We start from the raw sequence: 24312 nt of genomic DNA on the forward strand, positions 1-24312 counted from the left end.
ATATTAGATGTAAAAGACGGGCATATATTTTTAGATCAAACCTAAAATACCTGTTTTTCATTTTCGGCCTAAAGTTCATAAGTCTCTGGTTAATCCCCTGTGCCTCAGTGTGCCAGTAATAGGTAGTTTAGATGAAGGTCTTTCTACGTTTCCATTTGCAACCAATCGTTCTTTAGCTTCAGGTTCATGTCAAAGATACAAAAGATATATCTTTCCTCTATTGTTTGGAAACCATTTCACACAATAAGGGCATACAGCCTATAGAATGTTTTTGACAGCTCAGTCAATATTCTCCAGCATTGGTTGATTTAGTGCTGCAGTCTTTTTCATTTATTTTTGTTTTTCTCTAAAAACAAGGGACTGCCATGGGGGCTAAGTTTGGCCCATCATATGCTAGCTTGTATATGGGTCTACGCAAAAGGTCTTTTGTCTTTGGAGATTTTAGTCGATTTGGAGATTTCAATAATTTGTGAAAACATTATTTGGTATGGTAGCTTTATTTATGATTTATTGATGGATTTGGGGTGATGATTACCATTTGTAACTGAAAAAAAATACTCGGTTTCTTTAACTCTACCACCTATAATTTAACATTAACAATTCAGTCTCATGACAAATGGTTTTTGAATTTATGTTTGATTGGCAGCAAGTTTCCCCAATGCTGTAACCACATTTATTTATCACAGACTTCGAGAAATACCTTACTACGTGCAGGGAGTTGGCATGCAAAACATCTCACCGAGGTTATGTCAGTTCAATAAATCTACTGCTCGTCAAAGTCTATGTTGCCACAGTTCGTTGATTTACTCTGTTGACATGTGGCCAACCAATTTGTGTGCTGAATGAGAGATGTAATAAGTACAGTTTATCAAGTGAACAGCTGTCTAGTAAGTGAGCTCTATGATATGGTTTATCATTTGAGATATATTTACAACACTAGTGTACAAAAATCATAATTAAAAAAAATAAATCAGTTTATTTTATTGAAATCACATTTTTTTACAGCCATTTACAACTAAATATAAAACGATAACACATTCAGCAGTTTGCATTATCTTATTATAATCTTACTGCTTGCAAACCTACAAAATTGCAATATTTGGGATTAACTACATTTGCCTCTAAAATTGTATGACAAATTGCACAAACCATCTAAAATGAAATACGCAAATTTTACAAATATATTAATAATACAAACATTCGAAAATGACAAAACACACTGCTTTATCACTGCTAAAGATTTAGTTCCCAATATAAAAGATATACATATATAAATGCATCTGCATAGATATGAGACATGAGCCAATGGGAAAAAATGGGCGAAAAAGGATTCGGATGAATTTTTCGGTTCATTTTGGGCTATTCATTTTCAGGCAACAAATTTGTTCCCCGCCCGGATGAACATGAGGGGGAAATTTTTAATTTGAGAATTAAATTTGCTGCCTGGCATCCGCATTCACTCTCTTCCTCAGGCTCTCTTAATGTTTCTCTGACCACTTCTGCATCCACTCGTTTGGTGACGTCCTCTCCTCTGATTGGGGACAGGGGGATGACGCCAATGGATGCACCACCACTTTGGCAGATTTGCACCAGGTTATGTCTGTGGAGATGCGGACAAAGATAGAAGATGAAAGAGAGAAGATGAAGAGTACTTTTCTGCCAGGATCTCAAAAGATGAGCGAAGGGCTGCATAAATTGTTGGCTCTATATAAATAAAAGATAATAATAAGATGTGGAAGTGGTAGGGAAACATTAAGAGAGCGTGAGAGAGTGAAACAGAATGAGAATGTGAAACAGCAAATGAGAGAGTATGAATGAAAGGGCCCAGAAATGTCAGACTTAAATTGTGAGCGTTTTGCTTAGTTTTCATTCACTTTGTGTGGGGTCTGGCCTTGTTTTAGTGGATTATTTTTATTGATTGTTTTATATAGTGCCATCAAATTCCATAATGCGGTACAATGGGCTCCTACAAATTGATAAATTTGCCTAAATTCGCTGCATTTCCAATTCGCATAAATTTGAATGCACAAGTCTAATATAAGATATAATATCCAAAATAACTAGAAAATAATATTTCAGAGCTGTTGAATATTTTTAACAAACACAAGTTTTGCAGATTTTTCATAACCTAATTGGCTTCCAATTAGGAATAAACCAATCCAAATATTGAATAAAATTGAGCCTGTTGCTGCTGCGGGCCTTCTGTCGGTCCAAAGAGGTCATTAGCATTAGCCCAGAAGAAAAGGAAGCCTTTCTAGATGGTAAGATCATTTGAATAGGGCCCCCCTTTTGAGTCTAATGTGATGCACCACCTGTTATGTCCTGTCTACCCATTGTACAGCACTGTGGAGTATGATGGCGCTATATAAAACAATAAATAATAGTCGAAGTTGATACCTCTTATTGGGACAAAGGAATTAAAGTTACGTAGGCTTTTGGGATCCTGGCAGAAAACTACTCTGATGTAGAGGCCTGCAGGCACGGGCGGTCTTTCGGGTGTTACGGGCGGTCAGACACTGTACCTGCGGGTCCCGCTAATCCCACAAGCCTGTTTTGGCGTTGCTCCCTCACAGCGTCTCTTCTCTTGTTCCGCCCAGAAACCCAATGGAGTCACGTGATGTTACGTCACTTCCCGTGACTCCGCGGGGCGAATTAAGAGAAGAGACGCTGTGAGGGAGCAACGCGAAGGCAGCCTTGTGGGACTGCACGGGAAATCTACAGTTCAGGTAAGGAGGTGGGCGTGATTACATTACATTTATTTATAAAGTGCCAGCAGATTCCGCAGCGGCAGATTGACCACATATGTGGCGGGAGCGGGCAGGATTGGACACATATGTGTCAGTAGCGGGCGGGATTGGACACATATGTGGCGGGATTGACCACATATGTGGCAGAAGTGGACGGGAGCGGAACACACACATTGCGGGAGCGAGCGGTATTGATCACAAAATCAGCGGGAGCAGGGTTTAAAAAAACAGTACCGTGCAGTCCCTACTCTGATGTCCCAAAAGCTTATATAACGTTACATTTTCTTCTTCTATGGCCCAAAGAGTATAAACGTCTACTAAAGACTCCAAATGTAACGTAGAAAACCAAGCAGTCTCAGACCAAAAAGTCCCCTCCTTTAGCCTCGATTACCCATACTATTCCTTTAGATTGTAAGCTCTTGAGTGGGGCCCTCAAAAGCCCACCTTTCCTGACTGGAACTTTTTGTTTAAGTACCATATGGCAGCTCACAGGCAGGGTTCTTTTCTCCTGATGTGTCCATATGTATTAAAGTGTATTTGTTATGTATGTGTTAGCTGCCCCACTTAAAATCCGCTGCAGAATTGGTTGGTGCTTAATAAATAAAAGATTCAAAATAATAAAAATTATATTAAAATAATAATCAAATATTTGCTCACAACCCTGTAAAATACTTTAAAGAATGTCTTTGTTTATGAATGCAAAGCCAGAGGCCTCAACCCCCTTCTGGGGCCTGTTAGCTGATAAGGCGTTTGTGTTTTAATCTTTTAAAGTAAAAGCATGTATTTCTGTTGGAATTGCGAAATTTTGTCAAAATAGGTTTATCTTTCACTCTTCGGTGTAAAAAAAACAAACCCTACTTTTCGGTGGAATAAACCCCAATAGGTAAGGGGCGCTCCGGAGAGCTCGCCGGCTCACATGTGGCGCACATTTGCTGCAATGAGTGTGCAGAGCAGATAAATGGAGGGAGCGGGAGGGCGCTCAGTTCATGGGGTAACCGATTGTAAGGCCCAGCAGCTCCCAGGAATCCCCGCGTCGCGCCTGCGCAGTAAGGGTGTCAGCTCAGGAAGAGGAAAACAGAAGAGAGACGAGCGAAAAAAACAAAAAGGGGAGACGTCGGAGGGGGCGGAACGGCTCCCGTTACACCCATCCCGGGATTACCAGGGACCCGCGCACAGTCAAGCGGACTTTTCAGGCGGAAGGCCCTTTTGGATAAAGCCATAGGGAGTTCGTACAGGCCCAGAGCAGGGGCCCCTCTGCTTTCCATTCACCGGTTTGGCCCCGTTATAGCCCCCCATGGTGGTGCCGTATGCCAAGGGTGGAGCAGTAGCAGCAGAGAGGCCATGAACAGCGGACTGACCCCGTCCCCCTCCACCGGGGTGGTAGCGGCGGCAGGAGCCCCGCTGGGTGCCGTGGGAGTCCCGGGCGTGAAGCTCAAGTTCTGTCGTTACTACGCTAAGGATAAGACGTGCTTTTACGGCGACGAGTGCCAGTTCTTGCACGAAGACCCGCTTGGCATCCATGGCAACAGCGGCCCGCTTGGCCTTCCAGGAGGAGTTGGGGGCGGCCCCACCGGCTACCCGCAACCGGGACTACCAGGACCGCCGGGGGGAGGCCCAGGTGGCAAAAAGGTGGAACTTGCGGGGCACCCCCTGGATGCCCAGCGTTTAGCTAGTGAGTAATACATGGCTGCAATACTAGGGGGGATGGGCTTCTGACCCTACGGGGGGGGGGGGGACTCTGCTGGAGGGGACAGTCCCTATCTGTAGTGCTTTATGTAACATACAGATGTTGACACACTACACGGGGACTGCTGTTATCCTCCATTGGGGGCGGTCCCTCTGTGCACACGGGAAGGCGGCTTTTCCGGGCTTTTCAGTCGGTATAAAGGTGCTGCTTGTTCCCACTCACTTCGTGAGTTTGTAGAGATTCGTATCGCCGTTGCAGATCTGTCTCCTAAAGCTCATCCCTGCAGTGTTCTTATTGTTTCAACCAACCCCCCTCCCCCTTTCGTGGATGTAACTTTATTGTAACTGAAGTAATCAGAAACGGAAGTAACTTATTGTATCAGATGGACCCCGTTTGTAGTTGAATTCTTTGCACCCTCCTGTGTTCTCACCGACTCTGACAATGCAACACTTTTCTGTAAGGAAATGCAGCGTTCAAAACGTTCCTAGTTCTTTGGAACCTTTTCCTGGAATAATTATTTAAGCATGTGCCATTTTATTTTGCTTAATTCTTATCCGGGACTCTGGGCATGTGATGTAACGGCCTCCCACTGTAGGTTGTTCCCATAGAAACTAAAAAGGGTTCTTAGAAGTTAGGTTAATTTTGGGTTAACTTTCTGTTGAACACATAGTTGTAGAACTGAGAGGTAGGTATACAAGTGTAAGTGGAACGGCCCCTTTAATCTGATGAACCTGGCATGCAATCACTTTTGTCCATCTTAATGATGAAGGCTGATGGGCTTTGCCCTCCTTTTGAATGTTGAGTTTTGTAGACAGGTTGAATACTTCCTGACGTGACTTCACTATATAATTCTAATGAGCTGCTGGGGGGAGGGGTTAGTAGCCAATCAAATGAATGCTATGAATGTTCTTGATAGCATACATGTGATTGGCTGCTATCTCGAAGGTAGTGCTAGCATGTGCCAGAAGTGTACACACTGCTGCTTCCTGTCTTTAGTAGTGGCAGCCAGGGAGCACATATGTAAGGATGAGTGTGTGTATGAGTATATATTTGTGTGTGCAATAGCATGAATGTATAAGTGGTGGTGGGGAGATGGCACAGGGAGGCTGTTTGGGGATAAATATGACAAGTCCTAGGAGTCCGATAAAAGTGCTGAGCGGGTCCTTTGGATGCAGTCTATGTGCTGGAGCCAGTCCTATATGTGCGAGGACACGTCTGACTTTTAGGGCTTCCATGTATGATCTACCGTATTTGCTCAATTATAATCGAGTCCGTCAAATAGAGGTCTGACTAAGATCCTGATCCCCCTCAGCACTGCAGGGGACCTGGATCCACTGCTGCCGGCACTTCCACCATGGCTTCTGTCAGAGTGCTCGCGAAAGCGCGGGGAGCAGAGGACGTTGTCTACGCGCATCGCGCAGACCTTTCCTGGCTGGCAGCCGGCGAACATCTGCCCGATGGACTCAGACAATCCCCGCTGCTGCTGGCACTTCTGCCAGGGCGTCTATGATGGGAGTGCTGGCGTCACATGACATATGCTTTTCTGGAGGCAGAGTGCACCATGATATGCCTTTTAACCCCCTTTATGTCACTATACCTCCAGAAATGCCTTATAGCCCCTATATGCCACTCTGACCCATGAAATGTGTTTTAACCCCCTAAATGCCATTGTGGCATTTAGGAGTATAAGGCATTTTTGCAGGCCTAGTGGCATATAGGGGGTTAAAAGGCAAATCATGGGGCACTGTGGCATATAGGGGTTATAAGGCGTTTCTGCAGGCAGGGTGGCATATAGGGGGTTAAAAAGCATATCCTGGGGCACTGTGGTATATAGGGGTTATAAGACATCTCTGGAGGCAGAGTGGCATATAGGGGGGTATAAGGCATATCCTGGGGTAGAGTGGCAAGCCTGGGGGCAGGTGTGCATAACTGGTTGGCAAAAAAAAAGAGAAACACTTTTCTCAATCAGATTTTATTAAATATGAAAAAATAGTTTACATGTTAATATTTATTAGTAAAACTTTTTTTCCAATGGAGTAGTCTTATATTCAGGCTTTTTGTTTTTTTCCTAAATTAATATTCAGATTTTGGGGGGGTCGTCTTATAATCGAGCAAATAGGGTATTTGATCTATACTTTCGATGCTGGGTTTGCACATGATTTTCAGTTAATCTATACTTGCTAGGCTGGGTTTTTAAGTGTTTTGTTTTTTTTTTTAAATACCCGGAAATGCAGGGTTTTTATGTCTTATTTAGTTGATCTATACTTGCAACGGTGTTCATGTATTTAGTTGATCTCTACCTGAACCGCATGAGGGAGGTAAAGAGGTGGTTTACAGCAAATGAAGGGACTCGCACAGAGTGCCTGAACATCTAATGCCAACCCTGATCACGACTCGCATGTCTGTTTTGGGTCACTTGCTGGACCTGCACCATTTGCTATGCGATCGGCATAGAATTGTGCATGCGTGTGGCGCGAGGACTGCTCACGCGGAGTCATGCTAGAGTCAGAAGGAGGGAGGACTGCACTGATTCAGACAAGCCCATTATTATCTGTTGGTTTTTGGTGTTGGGGTGGCGTGATTGCATGCTAGGGAGCGTGGGGTGCCTAGAGTCCAATTAATATTAAAGGGGGCCCTGAATGTAAGCGTGTTTTACATCCTTAAAAGGGTGGTGAATCGCTGCAACACTCTTCCAGGTGTGGTAGAGCTTATTACACTGAGGGCGTTAAAAGCATGCATGAGCTTGGTATAAGGCTATCCTGAATGTAAGAGGAGGCCAATGATAAAATAAGCTCTTATCTGCCATCAAACACTTACACAGAACAAGGATTTAAACTGGATTTTTTCTAGTGTATGCTATACAGGCGGCAGATAATTCTAGTCCAAAGTGATCTTAAACTATGTTTAGTTGTGTTTTCTATAATCTAACCTTAATATGTAGAAGCAAACGTATCAAATAAAATAGGCAGAGTAATAAATTGTGAAAACATTCGGTGTTTTGGTTACTGTCCTTCAGAGTTGTGTGAGGCGAGTTAACCCTGCACATCATGACACAACGCAGTGAAAATGCCCAATAGTGGCCAAAGATTATAAAGCAATGTGGACCTCCGTGTCCTTAGAAACAAAGTAGTGAGTCAAAGTATTATCCAACTGACTTAGGCCATCGCTGATAGCTTTCTATGCTCTTTTAACCCCATGACATGCCAGAAACGTCAATTGTCGTTAAGGGGATGCATTTCCGGGACGTGTCTGGCATGTCAATTGTCAAGGGGTTAATATGTATACTTTGTATGTAAGACCCGTTTCTGGACTTGGCTCCCTGGGACATATATTTGAAAACAAGAGAAATCTCAATGTAAAACACTTCATATATACACTATATATTTTCGCAAACATATAGTACTGTGTGAACATTTTAAGCAGGTGTGTAAGAATGCTTTAAAAAACTTGTTAAGCAATAAAAAAAAAATACTAAACTATTAACAAAATGCAAAGTGAGTGAACCGAAGATGTTGTAGGCATATAGTTAAATGTATGATTATACCAAACAGGTGCCAATGAGCATTAATTTAATATGTACGTTGAACCCCACCCTACAATTTTGTTATATGATAAAAATAAACTAAGAACATGTCCATTTTTTAAAGCATTTTTGCTTAACATAACTGCTCAGTATTCTATGGGTTTTCTAAAGGGTAGTGAAGTCAGATCTGTTTTCCGTTGGCTACGAGCAAGTTTGTGGCTTTTTTGTGTTTTCCCTGTTGCAATGATATTGTCATGTCGTGCAGGACGTAGATACGTGAACGGAATTAGTAGTTGACTTCAATTATTGAAATTCACTGCCGGCTGAGGCTTTTGTTTATTGCGTTGTATGGTATCCCACACACACGGATCGGCCTTATCATTATGACCAATGACAGGTCAATGTGATCTTGTTATGATGGCACCTGTCAGTATGGGATATATTAGACGGCAAGTGAACGTTTCATCCTCAAAGCAGGAAAAATGGGCAAGCGTGAGTATCTGACCATCATCCAACTGGACGAGCGACTGTAGCTCAAATTGCTGAAAAAGTCAGAACACGCACAGCATCGCAGTTTGTCGCGGATGGGGCTGTGTAGCTGCAGACCACTCAGGGTGCCCAGGTTAACCGATCCACTGCTGGAAGCTCCTACCGTGGGCACATGAGCATAAGAACTGGACCACTGAGCAATGGAAGAAGGTGGCCTGGTCTGATGAATCCCGTTTTCCTTTACATCACGTGGATAGTCGGGTGCGCCACTTAGCCAGAGAACACATGGCATCCAACCATGGAGGCCCCACCTCGCCTCACAAGTCCATACTTGTTTGGACAACAGAAGGGGTACCTACACTATATTAGGCAGATGGTCATAATGTTATGGCTGATCGGTGTATATATACACAGAAACATAGAAAGTGACAGCAAACCAGAACCATTTGGCCTATCTAGTCTGCATGTTATGTTTGGTTTTGCACATGCATTAAAGTGACAGACTGACAAACTGATATATTGGGTAACGAGTGTCCCGGTTACAAGCGATTTGAGTCTATATTGTGTGGACTCCAGTGGCATTGTACAGATCTGCTCATATGTTCTAGTTCTGAGAGCTTGTGCCCCCCCCCCCCGAAATCTGTTTGTTCAAATTTAAGCCCATTCCAGCTGAGGGGCCATCCCTCCTATGATCACTGAACATGCACGATGGACTGCCGTTGATTTTGGTGGGAGCTCAGCTCCAGCACAAGTGTAGGGTTATACAGTTTCAGGGTATAATTTTGAGATCTGCTTTAGGACGTTTGAAAATCGCACAATGAAGGAAAGAGAAGATCTGCATTCTTAGCCAACGTAAATAGCAGCTGTGCAATTTAACTATTTAAGGTACAGAACACCGCTGGTTACTTCAAGCAGGTTCTTCTTTTGAGAAGATATTCCACCAGCCTTGTTCTTAATCAGTGTTCTATGAACTGCCGTCTGATTGAAGGGAATATTTTCTTTCCCGGCACCCACTTTATTATTACTTTTCTGTTTGTTTGTTTAAAAGGTCCAACTTGGAGCTTGCATTCTGCTACAGATTTTGATGCGCGTCCTGCAGGTGTGTGTGAACCATTTGTCTTGAAGGGACATCGCTGCATACCATATGCTCTATCATCTAATGGAAACGTTACCTGTTCTTTAGAATTAGAATGTATACTTGCTTTATGGTATAGCCGTGCCCTAGAAAGGTAATGCACACTATAGCCGACCCTCAACTTAATTTATTAGATTTTAAATGAAATCCATGACTAGTTTGTCCCGGTCATTGGCAGAGACAACGTGTTCTAGACTACATACCGCTTCACTTACATGTTCTGCATCTCACAGCCATGCACATGTGTGTTTGTAGAAACATCGTTTTCAAGTATACCTGTCCAGAGCAGAGCATGCTACTTATTGAAATGTGTGCGTGCTTTCAGCACTCGGTACGACATCTCATTTCAGTCCATTCCTTTTCAGTTCCTGGGATAGACGGTGCTTTATCCGATACGAGTATCACAGACTCCTACTTCAGCTCCAGCTTTATTGGAATGAATGGGTTTGGGAGCCCGGCTGAAGCAAGTTATCCAAGGATGCAGGTAAAACGTGGCTTTGTGATAAGTCAACCTGAATTTATTTTTTTATTTTTTTTAATGCTGCATGAGTAGTTTGCAGAACGTTTTGACTATAGCCCAGTAAGGTTTGTGAGTCATTCTTAGTGGAGTCATTTTCAGATTGATATAGTCACAAAGCCGTCAAGATATTGTATGTCCCTTACAAGTGAAGAAGAGACTTCTGTAAGGGACTAATCTTAGTGCTGTGTGCAATGATCCGCTAAAAATTATCACAAACCTCCTTGAACCCCCCCCCCCCACCACCACCACTCTGAGTCCAAATGGGAATATAGTTATCCAGCACAATTTCGGGTATGTATGAAGATTGTGTGTGGGGGGTATTTGTACAAACATCTCTTAGCCCTTGGATGGACCAGTCCTCTAAAGAAACCGTTTTGTAATGGTATTAACGCATACTTTTGGTTGCAGCGAATGACGAACAGCAGCAGTTCCCCAAGCCTTCTCAACGACAGTGCCAAGGCCTACACACACGGTATGTGCGATCCTACAAATACCAGTCTTCATTCATGCGACTTTCTGGTCGGAGGCTCGCCGGTACATGGAAATCTGCATCCCATGTAAATGGGGACCGTCTGTAATCTATTTGTGGCTTAAGCCATATGAATCTTGTATCTTAAAAGAATGCTGTGCTGCTTTAACGGTCAGTGTTGCAGCCTAAAAAGCTTACTTTTATTACCCAAACGGTTTCTTGTGTACCAAATGAATGCATCATATTAAAACAGTGTATGGATGCTAGCAGCAATACAAATCATTCAGTGTTTCCATTCTTTAGATCAAAGACCAAGTTCTAGGTGTGGAAAATTCCTTAATATACTCATTTTGTATGTTAGTGACAGGGCGCTGTTCAGCAGATACATGTTTCATGATGCAGGCCACCCATTCCAACCTATCCCGTAGTGTCGCCATATACACAAACCTGACAATGTATTATTGCAGCATAACTTTACATTGAATATATATTCTTGTCTTGGGCAAGACCAATGGAAATAGCTTGCTCGTTATCTGCGGCCCTACTTGCTTCAAAACTTTACAGCTGCGGATTTCATAGCCTTTTGCATGGAATTACACGATTTTATTGAACCCTTGCTGCTGATATCTATTTTTAGGTCTCTGTATTGTGATCTGAACGTTTTTTGTGCTTTCTTTCTGTACAGATCCTTTAGGTTCTCCGGCTTCCACACTTTTTAATGACTTTTCTGGCCTCAGTATGTCTCAAAGGCGAAAGGTAGGTAGTGCCTTAGTCTGTCATGTCTATATAGGCAAGTAATATGTATAAAATATAAACGGGAAGATTCTGTGGTGACCAAATTCAACACTAAAGACTTATGGATAGAGAAAATCTAGAGTAACACTAAGGCGATGCCTTCACTCCACCAGCAATGACAATGTATTTTGTCTGTTTGAAATTGCCTGCTTTTCTTATTGACGTTCTCTAGTATTAACGTTCAATAATTAATCACACGGGTCCTCTGACACATACGAGTCTGGTGGGGAGGACTTCGTCGGTATTATGATAGAGCCACCACACTGAATGGAATCTATTTGGAATGTAACTAAAATGGCATGGATGCCGACCTCCAGATCTGCTAACTAAACGGTTAACTGGAACAATAAGACAGAATAGTTCTTTTCAGTGCTAGACATTATATTAACACTGAATTTAAAAGCACTAGGCACCTATCGTATCCATTAAAGCGCATATAGCATCTGGAGCGTCATTTTAAAGCGGAAGTGTCTTGGGGAGTAAAAATATAAAAAAGATTTCAAACGTGAAACTATCCGTCCCAATTTATATTTGATCAACAGAAGTAATATGATCTTAGTGTTATGCATGTGTTTAGTTGTTCAAGACCTCTGCAGAGCCCTCAGCAGCCACCTCAATGGCCGGCGTCTACGCTGTATTAAAAAGCCACTTCGTGCCATTTTAATAACTCATTATATCCTGGCCATCCGTATTTTAAAGGAGCCAGCACAGCCTCCTTGGTGTAATTGGGCCGATGAGATCAAAGACTCGCAGTTTGGCTGCAGGGGTTTCGCTGCCCTAACCCAGGATGTGTTAATGATTTCTATAAAACGGGTGTCTGCACTAGACTGTAAAGGTATCTTCATAAAGAGTAGGATATGGCGTGCATAAAGCTCCCTGAAAGAGGAAAAAAAAAAGGTTACCAACGTGACCAATGTATTGGTTTGAAAACTGAGAAATGTACCGTAGTTTGAAAGGAGACATGCAGAAGATATGTGAAAATAATTTCTGGGTAAATGGGACATGGAATACACATTTTTGGAGCTCACTGAATTTACTACAGATTACTCAGTCTATTTAGTGGATTTCTGAATAATCTGTCAGAAAGGCATTTACATTTGCCATATAGTTCAGGTGCTATATATGCATCTGTACCTATTATCCCTCAGAAACCCCGCATGTGTTTCATGCCCTAAATACACCTTTAACATATTTGAATTTTGGCCAAAACTCAGATCTAGTAACAATTAGTCAGTGACATCCAGTCCTAGCCACTTTACCGTTCAATTTCACAGTAAACTCCCTCTGTGTAGACTGTCAGTATAGAAATGAACAGCGTGTGTCTCCGTGACACATCCATCTGAGGTCCTTCGCTGTTCTCGTCTTTACAGCAGACTCATTTTGCAATGGCAGCTAAATTCACTTGGCAGCGGATTTAGAGCTGGGGCTGTAATCCTAATACACAAACACTGACTATTCTGCCCTGTCTCTTCTGGCTGCATCTTCCCTTTTTAGACTCCTAATCCGACTGCTAGCGAGTTTATTCCAAAGGGAGGATCAACTTCTCGGCTGAGTAATATGTCACAGTCCAGCATGCCTGCCTTCTCTCAAGCTTTGTTCTCCCATCCTTCCATGGGTGCTCCCACAGCAGCCGGTCTTGCTCCAGGTAAGCATGTATGTACTGTAAATTGTCATGTATGTTGTGTTTTAGGATGCCTAAACAAGGAAATATATTCTGCATGTATGGATGCACATGCATTTGGAACCCTAGATTTGTACAATAATAAATAACTGACGGTTTCTGATAAGATACAGTACTGCTCTAGAGCATCTTTCAATCGGTCTGAATATTGCATTTTTACAAAGCCTTCTGAATCGTGGATTGCATTGAATACTTGCTCTTCATGCATTCTTAACTCTCCTGCCTTTCCTTATCCATAGGGATGTCTTTATCAGCTGGATCTTCACCACTTCACTCTCCTAAAATTACACCCCACACATCTCCTGCTCCTCGGAGGCGGAGCCACACACCAAACCCAGCAAACTACATGGTTCCCACTAGTGCCTCAACACCAGTCACAAACTCTGTTTCGCAGCCCCCATCTGCAGGACAAGTTATACAGAAAGAGACCGTAGGTGGAACAACCTATTTCTACACAGACTCCACTCCAGCACCCCTCACGGGAATGGTAAGAGCCATGTGTTATTTACACGTCTGCCCAATCTCCGACAGTCTAACAAACTGCACCCTGCTTCAATACTTTTCTTTTTTACTTCACTGAAGGTTTTTCCGAACTATCACATCTACCCTCCAACAGCTCCTCATGTTGCCTACATGCAGCCAAAAGCAAATGCTCCTTCGTTCTTCATGACTGATGAGCTGAGGCAGGTATGTAATTAATTAAAACACAGCTAAAGAATTTATTTTCCAGCTTTGGCTCTTAGTCAGGCTCAAGGTATTTACCGTATTTGCTCGATTATAAGACGACCCCCCAAAATCTAAATATACATTTGGGGAAAAAAGAGAGCCTGAATATGAGATGACCCTATAGGAAAAAAGCTTTACCAGTAAATGCTAATTCATGTAAACTATTTTCAATAAAAGCTATGATTGAGAAAAATATTTTGTTCCTTTTATTTTCCAACCTGCCCCCCCCCCCAGTTATGCACATCTGCCCCCAGGCTTGTCACTCTGCCCCATAAATGCCTTTTAACCCCCTAAATGCCAGAGTGGCATATAGAGGGTTAAAAGGCATTTCTGGAGGCAGTGGCATTAAGGGGGTTAAAAGGCAGATCATAGAGCACTCTGCCTACAGAAATGCCTTATGCCCCCCATTTAACACTATGTGCACTGTGTATAAGGTTAGCTTGGCACACAGATTGTACCCTTTCGTAATTTAAAAGTACGAAGGCCTTGACCGTTTGTCTCCTTTAGATGTGATGTTGAGCAATCGCCTTTAAAATAACCATGTAATCGGCTGCTTAAACACCGCACGTGCCTCTCTCTCTCTCTCTCTCTCTCTCTCTCTCTCTCTCTCTCTCTCTCTCTCTATATATATGCAGTAAACTTATGTTTACTATTCTGCCTTTTTATTTCCCTAGGAGTTGATAAACAGGCATTTAATAACAATGGCGCAGATTGATCAAGCTGATATGCCAGGTAAGCGTGAATAACAATTTTAGTTGATTTGTGTGCAGGAAGTTCACATTTGAATCTATTACACTTAAACTAAAACTACATATATGTAGTTTAGTATGAATACAAATAGGTTCTTACTGGCTTAGCAGATGTGTTTTTCAATATGCGTGTTTTCCTCCTCCCTAATGGGTAACTCATGCTTGCTGTATGTTGCATAGCAGTACCTGCAGAGGTTGATAGCTACCACAGCCTCTTTCCTCTGGAGCCGCTGCCACCTCCAAACAGAATCCACAAGTCAAGCAACTTTGGGTACATCACATCATGCTACAAAGCTGTAAATGGCAAGGATGATCTGCCGTACTGCCTGCGCAGGGTGCATGGTGAGTAGAATATCGGTTCACGGTAAGGACCTACATGTTACTCAATATCTCCAATGGGCAAGACCATTTCCTCTGTACTTATAGCTAGACTGTTGTGTGTGGAAGTACATTTCTTCAGGCTTACTAAAGTGCTTATGTGGAGTGCACTAAAACATTTGGAGGGGGGTAGAGTCTGTAAGGTTTTAGCAGATGACCGCTCTCAGAAGAATTCACGTTTGATGCTGTCTCTTTACAGGTATCTAAACACCTGTGAATAGTGATGTAATAGCAAAGGTTATGACATCAAACTCTCTGTAGGTTAAAATGTCTTCATTATTGTTTAAAAAAAAAAATGAAAGACTTAAAATATACTTTGCTGTAGAAGTTGCAATGTGTCTTAACAGATAACTTTATCACTTTACAGCAATAAGACTTATGTTAAACGTTCCTGGGTTTTGTGTTTTTTGTTTCCTTGCAGGTTTTCGTCTTGTAAACACAAAGTGTATGTCTCTGGTTGACACGTGGAAAAAAGTTCAGCATTCAAATGTTGTATCCTTGCGAGAAGTGTTTACAACCAAAGCTTTTGGAGAACATTGTAAGTTCTCAGCCGGCGTGGGCTTTTTAAAGCAAAACTCCTATAAAGTTATACTTGGCTACTTTCCAAAGCTGATAAATGTATTTCCCCAAACTGGCATCACTTAACTCCGGACGGGCCAACGGTTTTAAAGGCCAGCCTGCCGTCTCAGTAAATGTTATCCCTGGTAAACCTTCCTGGTGTATGTTGGATGTAAAAGGCCACTGGCTTTATCCTTTCACTCCATTATAGACATGTTAGACTTTTTATTTGTTAACATGTAGCGCTGGGATTTTCAAAGTACAAAATGCACCGGCAGAAGTTAGTGGTCCCCATGTTAACTTTTGGGAGTATAGTTTTAATCGCTATTGACGCTTCTGTTTACTTTTTCTATTCCCCTACTAAAGCCCTTGTGTTCGCATATGACTTTCATGCTGGCGGGGAGACCATGATGAGCAGACATTTTAATGACCCAAGCGCTGATGCATATTTCACTAAAAGAAAGTGGGGTAAGTTGTGCTCTCTATCTGTATAATTTATTGTTAGTATGCCTAATTAACCTATATTGCCATAAAGATTTTGAATTGGCAGCCTATGGAATTGTAGAATCCCAACCTTAGATGGCTCTCATACCACACAAAATAAATCCACTGTACTCTTGTTTGTGATATTGCTGATGATGATTACACCAGCCCTCTCATAATTAGTATTTTTTTTTTTTTTATATTCTATTGTGTGCGCTTTTTTTTATTTTATTTTTTTTTGTTTGTTTGTTTATATATCTCATTGGAGAGTTCGTGGGTGTAGGTAAGAATTAGCCAGGGTATTCTGTTTTGGACACTGTGGTTACTGTTTGCTTGTATTACTGCCAATACATGGGCTGTAAAATTTTTGTATATATTTTTTGTAGGCCAACATGATGGTCCTCTGCCTCGCCAGCATGCAGGGCTGCTTCCTGAATCCCTAATCTGGGCTTATATCGTCCAGTTAAGCTCCGCTCTGCGAACCATTCACACAGCTGGCTTAGCATGTCGTGTCATGGATCCTTCGAAAATTCTCATTACTGGAAAAACCAGGTAGCATCTCCAATGTGACCCAGATCTAACGCAAATGTGAAAAGCTTTGATGTTGGGTGTTTGTAAAGCAGGACTTTGTCTGTTTTGCCCTATAATATGTGCTTGGTTAACAGCATGTCCTTTGAACACACATGCATACAAATTACCTACAGCAGTTATCTCTCAATTCGTCTACAATATACTGATTTATATATGTAGTTCTTAAATTTTTGCTTCCCTGGCAAGTTCATTACAGCCTGCTATTTTATTTCCGTCTGTGGATGGGCCGGTACCTAGCCTAGTCTATCCGCTAATGGTGGTTTTTGATGAACAAAAAATGGCTTTCACTACGTCTGTTTAGCAAACGCCCCCATAGGAGAAAAAAACATTATTTTGAAACATAGGATTTTAATAAATCTGCTTTTTTTTAGATAGACCGCATGGCTCAAGTTTGATGTGCCATACATTATCAATGCTCCTGAGATTGAGGATTTTTATTTTCAATCAGTCTGATGTGATTCCTGGTCAGCTAACATTCTTGAGTGGTTTTCCTATTTCTATTGCCTATATGAAGACCCTATAACATGTACATCTAAATACCAGTGTCTTAAAGGTGTAAATACTGTACGTTGTTATATTTTGTGATATTGTACAGGTATACCCGTAAATGACCATTTTTCAAATGTAACACATCAACCTTAAACATACTCTGGTGATCTGGTTTTTAAAAGTACCGTTTTTATTATAGACTGCGTGTGAATTGCGTTGGGATTTTTGATGTTTTAACATATGATGGAAGTCAGAATCCTGTGGCTCTTATACCCCAGTACCAGGTAAGTTGTGTTTTATTTTTATTATATGGCTTCTGCTTTTAGAAAGATTCTGATGGGCCGTTTGCACATTTTTTTTTTCTTTCTTTTTCAAGTGGCGGTTTAATGTCTCGTGTAGCCACTCCAACAAAGGCGATATATTAAAGTACATATACATACATACATACATACATACATACATACATACATACATTCATTAAAGCAGTATTTTAATACATTCTTTAAACATGTCAAAAAAAAAAAAGAGAACTGCGGTGCATCACTTGCTTCGAGGTGCTGTTTTCATGCCACAAATAGTATGTTTTTGTATTCTTTTCAGCAAGCAGACCTGATCTCTTTAGGAAAAGTTGTCTTGGCATTGGCTTGCAATTCTCTGGCAGGAATTCAGCGTGAGAATCTTCAAAAAGCAATGGAGCTCGTGACCATAAACTACTCTTCAGACTTAAAAAATCTCATTTTGTAAGGACTTATTATATATATGTGTGTGTGTATAGATAAAATATATTCATGCACGTGTGTGTATAGGATCTGAACTTGTGGCGGCTTTCATTCTGTAGAATTCTGTGTTGTAGTTGAATGTTATGGCTTAGCTTAAGATACTACAAATAATTCCAAAATGTAACATCTACAGGTACTTGCTGACTGACCAAAACCGGCTGCGTAGTGTGAATGACATCATGCCAATGATTGGTGCCAGGTTTTACACTCAGTTAGACTCTGCGCAAATGCGTAATGATGTCATAGAGGAGGACCTTGCAAAGGTAATCTCGTCCGTTTTTGAATGTAAATCTCTTGGTTTAAAAACCTAGTATTTCACATAGAAACGCTGCTACAATGCTCAGTGTGGTGGTTGATCAGGGATAGTCATGTTAAATACCAAGTCACTCTACAGGCCTGCAAAACTTAAATAAAACCAGCCAGTGCTAAACTATTACTGTACACAGTACTGTACTTAATAAAAAAAAAAAAAAAGGCACCTTTCGTTTAGCTTTCCATATGACTTCTACATAATTACTTAGGCAGACTAATGAATGCAAATGTTCGACTAATCTACAAAGGCAGAGATTGAAAGAGATCGGATACTTCTACATGCTGTAGTAGTCGATGAACGTAGTTGTATATTTGGAAGCTTGTCAGTGGCCTACCTGCTTGTCGAAATATGTCCTTTAAGACGACGACTACTAGAAGTCCTGTTTTTATTCTGGAACCCTCTCTTGTATTGGTAGTGATTATGGTGAGCAGGGTTCAAGATACAACCATGAATAATATGATTATATATCTTGTAGTGGTAAAGCAAATTGCGTATCACCTTAGGTACGTATTAGCTTTCCATTACAGATAAAACCCGCGCTCCCTGAATCTAATTGCTGTAGCTCAAGTTTCATGTACTTATTGCAGGGAAAATTCTTCCAAGCAAATTGGTGTTTTCCTCTTATTTTATCTCTATTTTTCCCTGCAGGAGGTGCAGAATGGAAGGTTGTTCAGGCTGTTGGCAAAATTGGGAACTATTAACGAAAGGCCAGAGTAAGAAACTTCACACTTAGCTCATAAAAATTACCCATGAGAGGGTCGCGTAACATGTTGGTACACCTCTGATCAGTGTCCTGGTAAAACTAGCTCCTTCGAACCGAAGTGAGAAATTTCAGGCATCGGGTTGATTTTGACATTTTTTTAATAATAAGCTAATTTCAGACTTACCTTAAGGGTCTCTGGAGTGTAACCCCAGCTTGAAGTGCTGCAAACACACCACAATCTCTATGGATAATAACCGCTTTAGATGCAGGTAAGACGGTTAGTTCAAATCCATTAGTGAGCCATCTGTACTCGAGCAGTGATTTCCAGAAACCCTGGCGTGTCTGTGGTGGGTTTGAATATGTCTAAAGTAGATTTGTGGACTATTAACCCCTTGAGTGCCAGCAACCTAGGAGATGCGTTGCAGGCAAAGTTGGGCTCACACAACCAGCTACTAAATGCCTTGGATTTACTTCGAAACACGAGGCTTCTCTCTGGGGAGAAGTAATGCCTGCTGACTGGCAAATGGCATATAACATGGGTTTTTGGCCACCATGGTACCATTGATGCCAGCTGATCTATTGTACTGACGGGGATTGTGACAGGTGCCTAAAAATATTTCTATAAAACTTGTAGAAAAATGGGCTTATTGCTGAGTGGTATTAGTTGTAGCGCACAAAAGTGTGCCCTGTATACTATTTTTCTTTAGCAATTATTTAACACCTTCCTATGTATTCCTACCTTGTGATTTGTAAACTGTGACCTTCATGGGGGTTGCGTGCAGTGTATGTATGTATGTGCATGTTTTACTGCTATATCATGTTTTGCATGGTCTGTAAGGAAATTTAAACAGGCATGGCATATAGGTATAGGGACTAAGCCTATATTGACGTTACACAGCAAGGAGGGAACGAAGCACGCATATATCAGATGTGTGACCACGCTGCAGGCGTGGGTCCCGAGCCCAACCATTAACGGCTCATACGAAACGACAAATAAGAAAGCCCGTACATAGCAGGGATTACCTGGTAGAAAGTCGCGTTGCACAGGGGCATGGTATAAAATAGAACTTTTATTCCAAAGGTTTAAAAGTCCCATAGCAAGCTGCCCAAATATGCACAAATAAGTCCTGCCAGGCATGGCGTAGACATATGGCTATCCAGACTAAGGGTAATGTTATAAGTATTTACAGCAGGCTAAAAACAATGGACTGACTTGATGAGCCAAATGGGGCAGATCTGCTATCCAATTTTATTTCTAGGTCGGTGCCAACTGTGAATAGCATAGCTTGCTTTTTTGATTTTTCAGGAAAAGTTTTTAAGGTTGTAGCCTATATGCAACTGTTTCAAAAGCATGAAAATGGGTCAGGCCTACCTCAGGGAAAAATGTCCCCATGATGGTTAAATACAAGGGAAACTGTCGGCATGCAGTCGGCGATATTGGTTCCATGAAATAGAATGCTGCCTTTTTTTTTTTTTTTTTTTTTTAACGATTTGTCCTTTTCCCTAAACTAGGTTTCAGAAAGACCCTGCCTGGTCAGAGACTGGGGACAGATACTTGCTTAAACTTTTTAGGGATCATCTCTTCCATCAGGTGACAGAAGCAGGAACTCCATGGATCGACCTTGGCCACATTGTCTCTTGTCTTAACAAGGTAATATATACGATAAAGGTTCTCTTTGTGTGTGGCTTTCCCATCTAACCGTAAAACCTGGTATATTTCAAAGCTTATTTAATAATTTTTTTTATTTTTATTTTAGTTAGATGCTGGCATGCCTGAAAAAATAAGCCTCATTTCCAGGGATGAGAAGAGTGTACTTGTGGTAACATACAGTGATCTTAAACGCTGCTTTGAAAATACGTTTCAGGAACTTGTGGCAGCCTCAAATGGCCAGTTGTAGTATTTGCTGAAAGGACATTGACGAAGAACTAAACCGACGGCAAATTGCACTACAGCTGAAATAGTCATTGTCATCTCATTTCACGTGGAATCAAACCGGAGATGAGCGAAGCTGCTTGCACTCAGTCAGGTACACTGATACTTGGAAGAGAAGAATGTTTTCATTGATCTCTGAGCTATGGCTGCCAACGGAGGATTTATCTGTGAAGAAATTTTATTTTAAATATTAGGACACCATCAAGTGAATGGTGTTCTTGCTTTTATTTTCTCTACTTATGTATGCACTAAATTTTTTAATTTTTCCGCCTTTATGATCTTCGGAGTATCGCCACCGTGAACGGACATTTAAGGGAAACATTTTCAAGGACATTTCGGGGGCACTGTCTTTACAAATATTGCAGAATACTATGTATATAACTTGTGTACAAGGACCACAAAGTGGATCAATTTCCATAAACTGCAGTTTTTTAACTTTCTTAGATTTTTTTTTTTTTGTCCACGTTCTATCAATTGTAACGAATTGTAAAATATATAGGAACCAATCAAGAGGATACATTTTCTGGTGTTTCGAGTGTCAAGGTCGGCCTCGCCACACTGCACCATTTGAACACCGTAATGAGCTGTACATGGACGTAAAACTTTTTTTTGACATTTGTGACATTTTCTATAGTTTCCCTTGCTTGCCTGATAAGTTTCAACAACCTATTGATATATATATTTTTTTACGCCAAGATCTACAAACCTTTTTCATCAATAAACAGCTTTGTTGTTGTACTTTACACTGGATACTGAAACACTGCTGAATACCTTTTTATATATAAATATATATTTTTTTTCTTTTTATTAGAGCCCTTGCATTGAGAGCTTCAGCTTACAAAGGGAAAGCGTATCTGGTATGCCTTCTGCAATTACAGCAAAAGCCACAAACCTCACTTTGAGTAGGTTTTGGTTTACAAAATGTTCAGGAGCTCTGTGCAGTATTCAGTGGATTAAAATAAATCATCTAAAACTGCCAAATATTTGACTTATGATAGTTTAGCGTCTATAACATCACTGGCACTGTATTTTATATATGATAAAATACCCATTTTCCCCTACTTTTACCATGGGGCTGCTTGGTGATAAGAAAAGACTTGGTGTTTAAAAATTTCTACTGACCTAAATTTTAATGATTCTCAGCATGTTGATTGCAGAGAAGTACTTTTTTTATGTTTATGTATAAAGCTTTATGTAAGTCTCCATCCGGTGAAGTAAGTTGAGGTGCAGATCTTTTGGATTTGAAAGCTTTGGCTTTTTTACATTCATAAAATGTGGAAGAGTTCAGTTTGGCACCAACAGTTGAATCTGAAGGCAGAACTTAAATTTCTTTTGCTCCAACAACATTTTTTAACAGGATTACAAAAAATAAAGAAAATATGTCCTTCAGAATTGACCTTGCCACAATATTGTTTTATGTATGGAACACCATGTTTAACCCGGAGAGCAACCAAGCAGGAACTGTCATTTTATCACTAGCTTATTATAAAAGAAAGCAGATGTCTTTTTATTTTTTTGTTTTTTATAAATCATATTGCATTTTTTTTTCTGCTACAAAACCTAAGTACTTGTATCGTAGAAGAAATGCTTAATTTTATAAGCAGGCTACCTGTTTTGTTTTTTTTCTTAATTTTTATTTCTCCGTCTAAACTCCCCCTGGGTTTGCATGACTATGGCTGTTAGAAGGGCCTGATAGTGCTACAAATCATTGAAGACCTCTCAAGCATTGTATAGGGCAAAAGGGGGATTATTTCGAGTTATATTACATTTTTTGTTTTTGGGTTGCATGGGTTTTTTGTTTTCTGGGGGACCAATGCTTTTGTAAAAGCAAAAATGGCCAACCTGCAACATGGCTCTCAATATTAATTGATCAGCATTCAGCCCTCTATTACCCAATTTAAAGCATTTGCCTACTGCGATCAGTTTGCTTCTGGCCATATGCTAATCTCAGGATTTAATTTAAAATAGTGAAAAATTTCATATTTGGTAATACAGTACATGCATGCACTTTTATTGAGTTGGGTCATACCTTGACGCCTTTACAGTTTGATCCCCATCTCTTTGCGGGTCTATCAGAACCCTATTTTAATTCAAGTTCGTTGAAACATTAAATGTGCTAATTAAGTGTGATCCATGTAAATATGTTAAACAGTTATTAACATGGCAATACCTGGACACCATAATTCTTTAATAAAAGCACAGAAGAAAGTTTAAAATCATGATACACTTTTTTAAAATTTTGGTACATGTTTTAACTTTTATTTTCTGCTCTGTAAATATTACTGTAAGGGTACTTAATTTTGTTTTCCACCTTTCAGTGCATTCTGTATTATCAACTCCTTTTATATGCACATGTATGTTGAATTCTTGTGTCATGCCCCCAAATGTTACTTATTTTTTTTTTTCCACTTGTACAGCAGTATTTTTAATAAACGTTACCAGATGTAAGTTGTGTACTTGTTCTTGCATCTTTCATCTTGGAATGTCCTTGTAAAACTATACATGGTGGAGATAGACTGTAGCTCCTTCTAGTCAATGGACAGGAACTGTGCCAAAAGCTGTAACACTTGGCAGGGCAGCTTTTTGTGTGTGTGTGTGGGAGGGGTAGAGAGCATGGCAAAAAGCTGCTCCCCTTCCCCGTAGGAAAAACTGCCCTAAGGCTAGGTTTCCACTTGGGTTTTTGTCCTGCATTATTTTCTTGATGAAAAACGCCAGGAAAACTGCCACTGCATTTACCTGCGGTTTGGCGTTTTTTTTTTCTGGCGTTTTAGCCTTTCTGTGGAAATTGCTTTTTTGACCTTAGGCAGTTTTTCCAGCCTTTACATTGTCACCCAGCTAAAAGGGATTAGGATAAATGGCAAGTATCTGCCCCTTCCTGATGTCATGTCCTTGGTAGAGTTCTACTTCGACTTAAGTCATGGTGAACATTGGCACCAATGACAAAGTGAGAGGTAGGCGGAGTGTCCTTAAAAAATGATTTCAGGGACTTAGGTAGCAAGCTTAAGGCAAGGACCTCCAAGGTAGTATTTTCTGAAATATTACCTGTACCATGTGCCACACCAGAGAGGCAGCGGGAGATTAGGGAGCTAAACAAGTGGCTCAGAAGCTGGTGTAGGAAGGAGGGGTTTGGGTTCATGGAGAACTGGGCCGACTTCTCTGTCGGATACAGGCTCTACGGTAGGGACGGGCTGCACCTCAATGGGGAGGGTGCAGCTGTGCTCGGGGAGAAGATGGCCAGAAGGGTGGAGGAGTGTTTAAACTAGGGAAAGGGGGGAGGGAAACTACAATATAAAAGGGGAAGATAGTGTAGATAGAGAGCTGGGGCTTATAAATGTACCTGGGGGTGGAGCGGAGGGAGGGGTTAGAATAGTTAATAGGGATAGGCTTCATAGGAAAAAAAACAAAAACATACACCTCTAAATTGTATGCTTACTAATGCCAGAAGTCTGACCAATAAAACTGACGAACTGGAGTTAATGTCTGAAGAAAATTATGACGTAGTGGGTATAACAGAGACATGGTTGGATGATAGCTATGACTGGGCGGTTAACATATAGGGTTATA

The 24312-nt window shown here is 41.0% G+C and overlaps 1 protein-coding gene across 1 annotated transcript; it reads left to right on the top strand.

The window, feature by feature from the left end:
• The first annotated feature begins 4088 nt into the window (after positions 1 to 4088).
• Positions 4089 to 20713, top strand: LOC149288984 (PAN2-PAN3 deadenylation complex subunit pan3). The gene is made up of 18 exons (XM_089491135.1): positions 4089 to 4419; positions 9947 to 10065; positions 10510 to 10573; positions 11256 to 11326; positions 12860 to 13010; positions 13286 to 13533; positions 13629 to 13733; positions 14447 to 14504; positions 14702 to 14863; positions 15321 to 15437; positions 15824 to 15925; positions 16327 to 16492; positions 17220 to 17304; positions 17621 to 17760; positions 17933 to 18062; positions 18761 to 18825; positions 20328 to 20466; positions 20573 to 20713. Exons 1-18 carry the CDS (start codon positions 4089 to 4091, stop codon positions 20711 to 20713), a joined length of 2394 nt encoding a protein of 797 aa, XP_089347261.1.
• Positions 20714 to 24312: the final 3599 nt, after the last annotated feature.

The sequence above is a fragment of the Sceloporus occidentalis genome, unplaced genomic scaffold, assembly GCF_023333645.1.
Source record: "Sceloporus occidentalis isolate IW3139 unplaced genomic scaffold, rSceOcc1.0.p SCAF_49, whole genome shotgun sequence".
NCBI classification, from domain to species: Eukaryota; Metazoa; Chordata; class Lepidosauria; order Squamata; family Phrynosomatidae; genus Sceloporus; species Sceloporus occidentalis.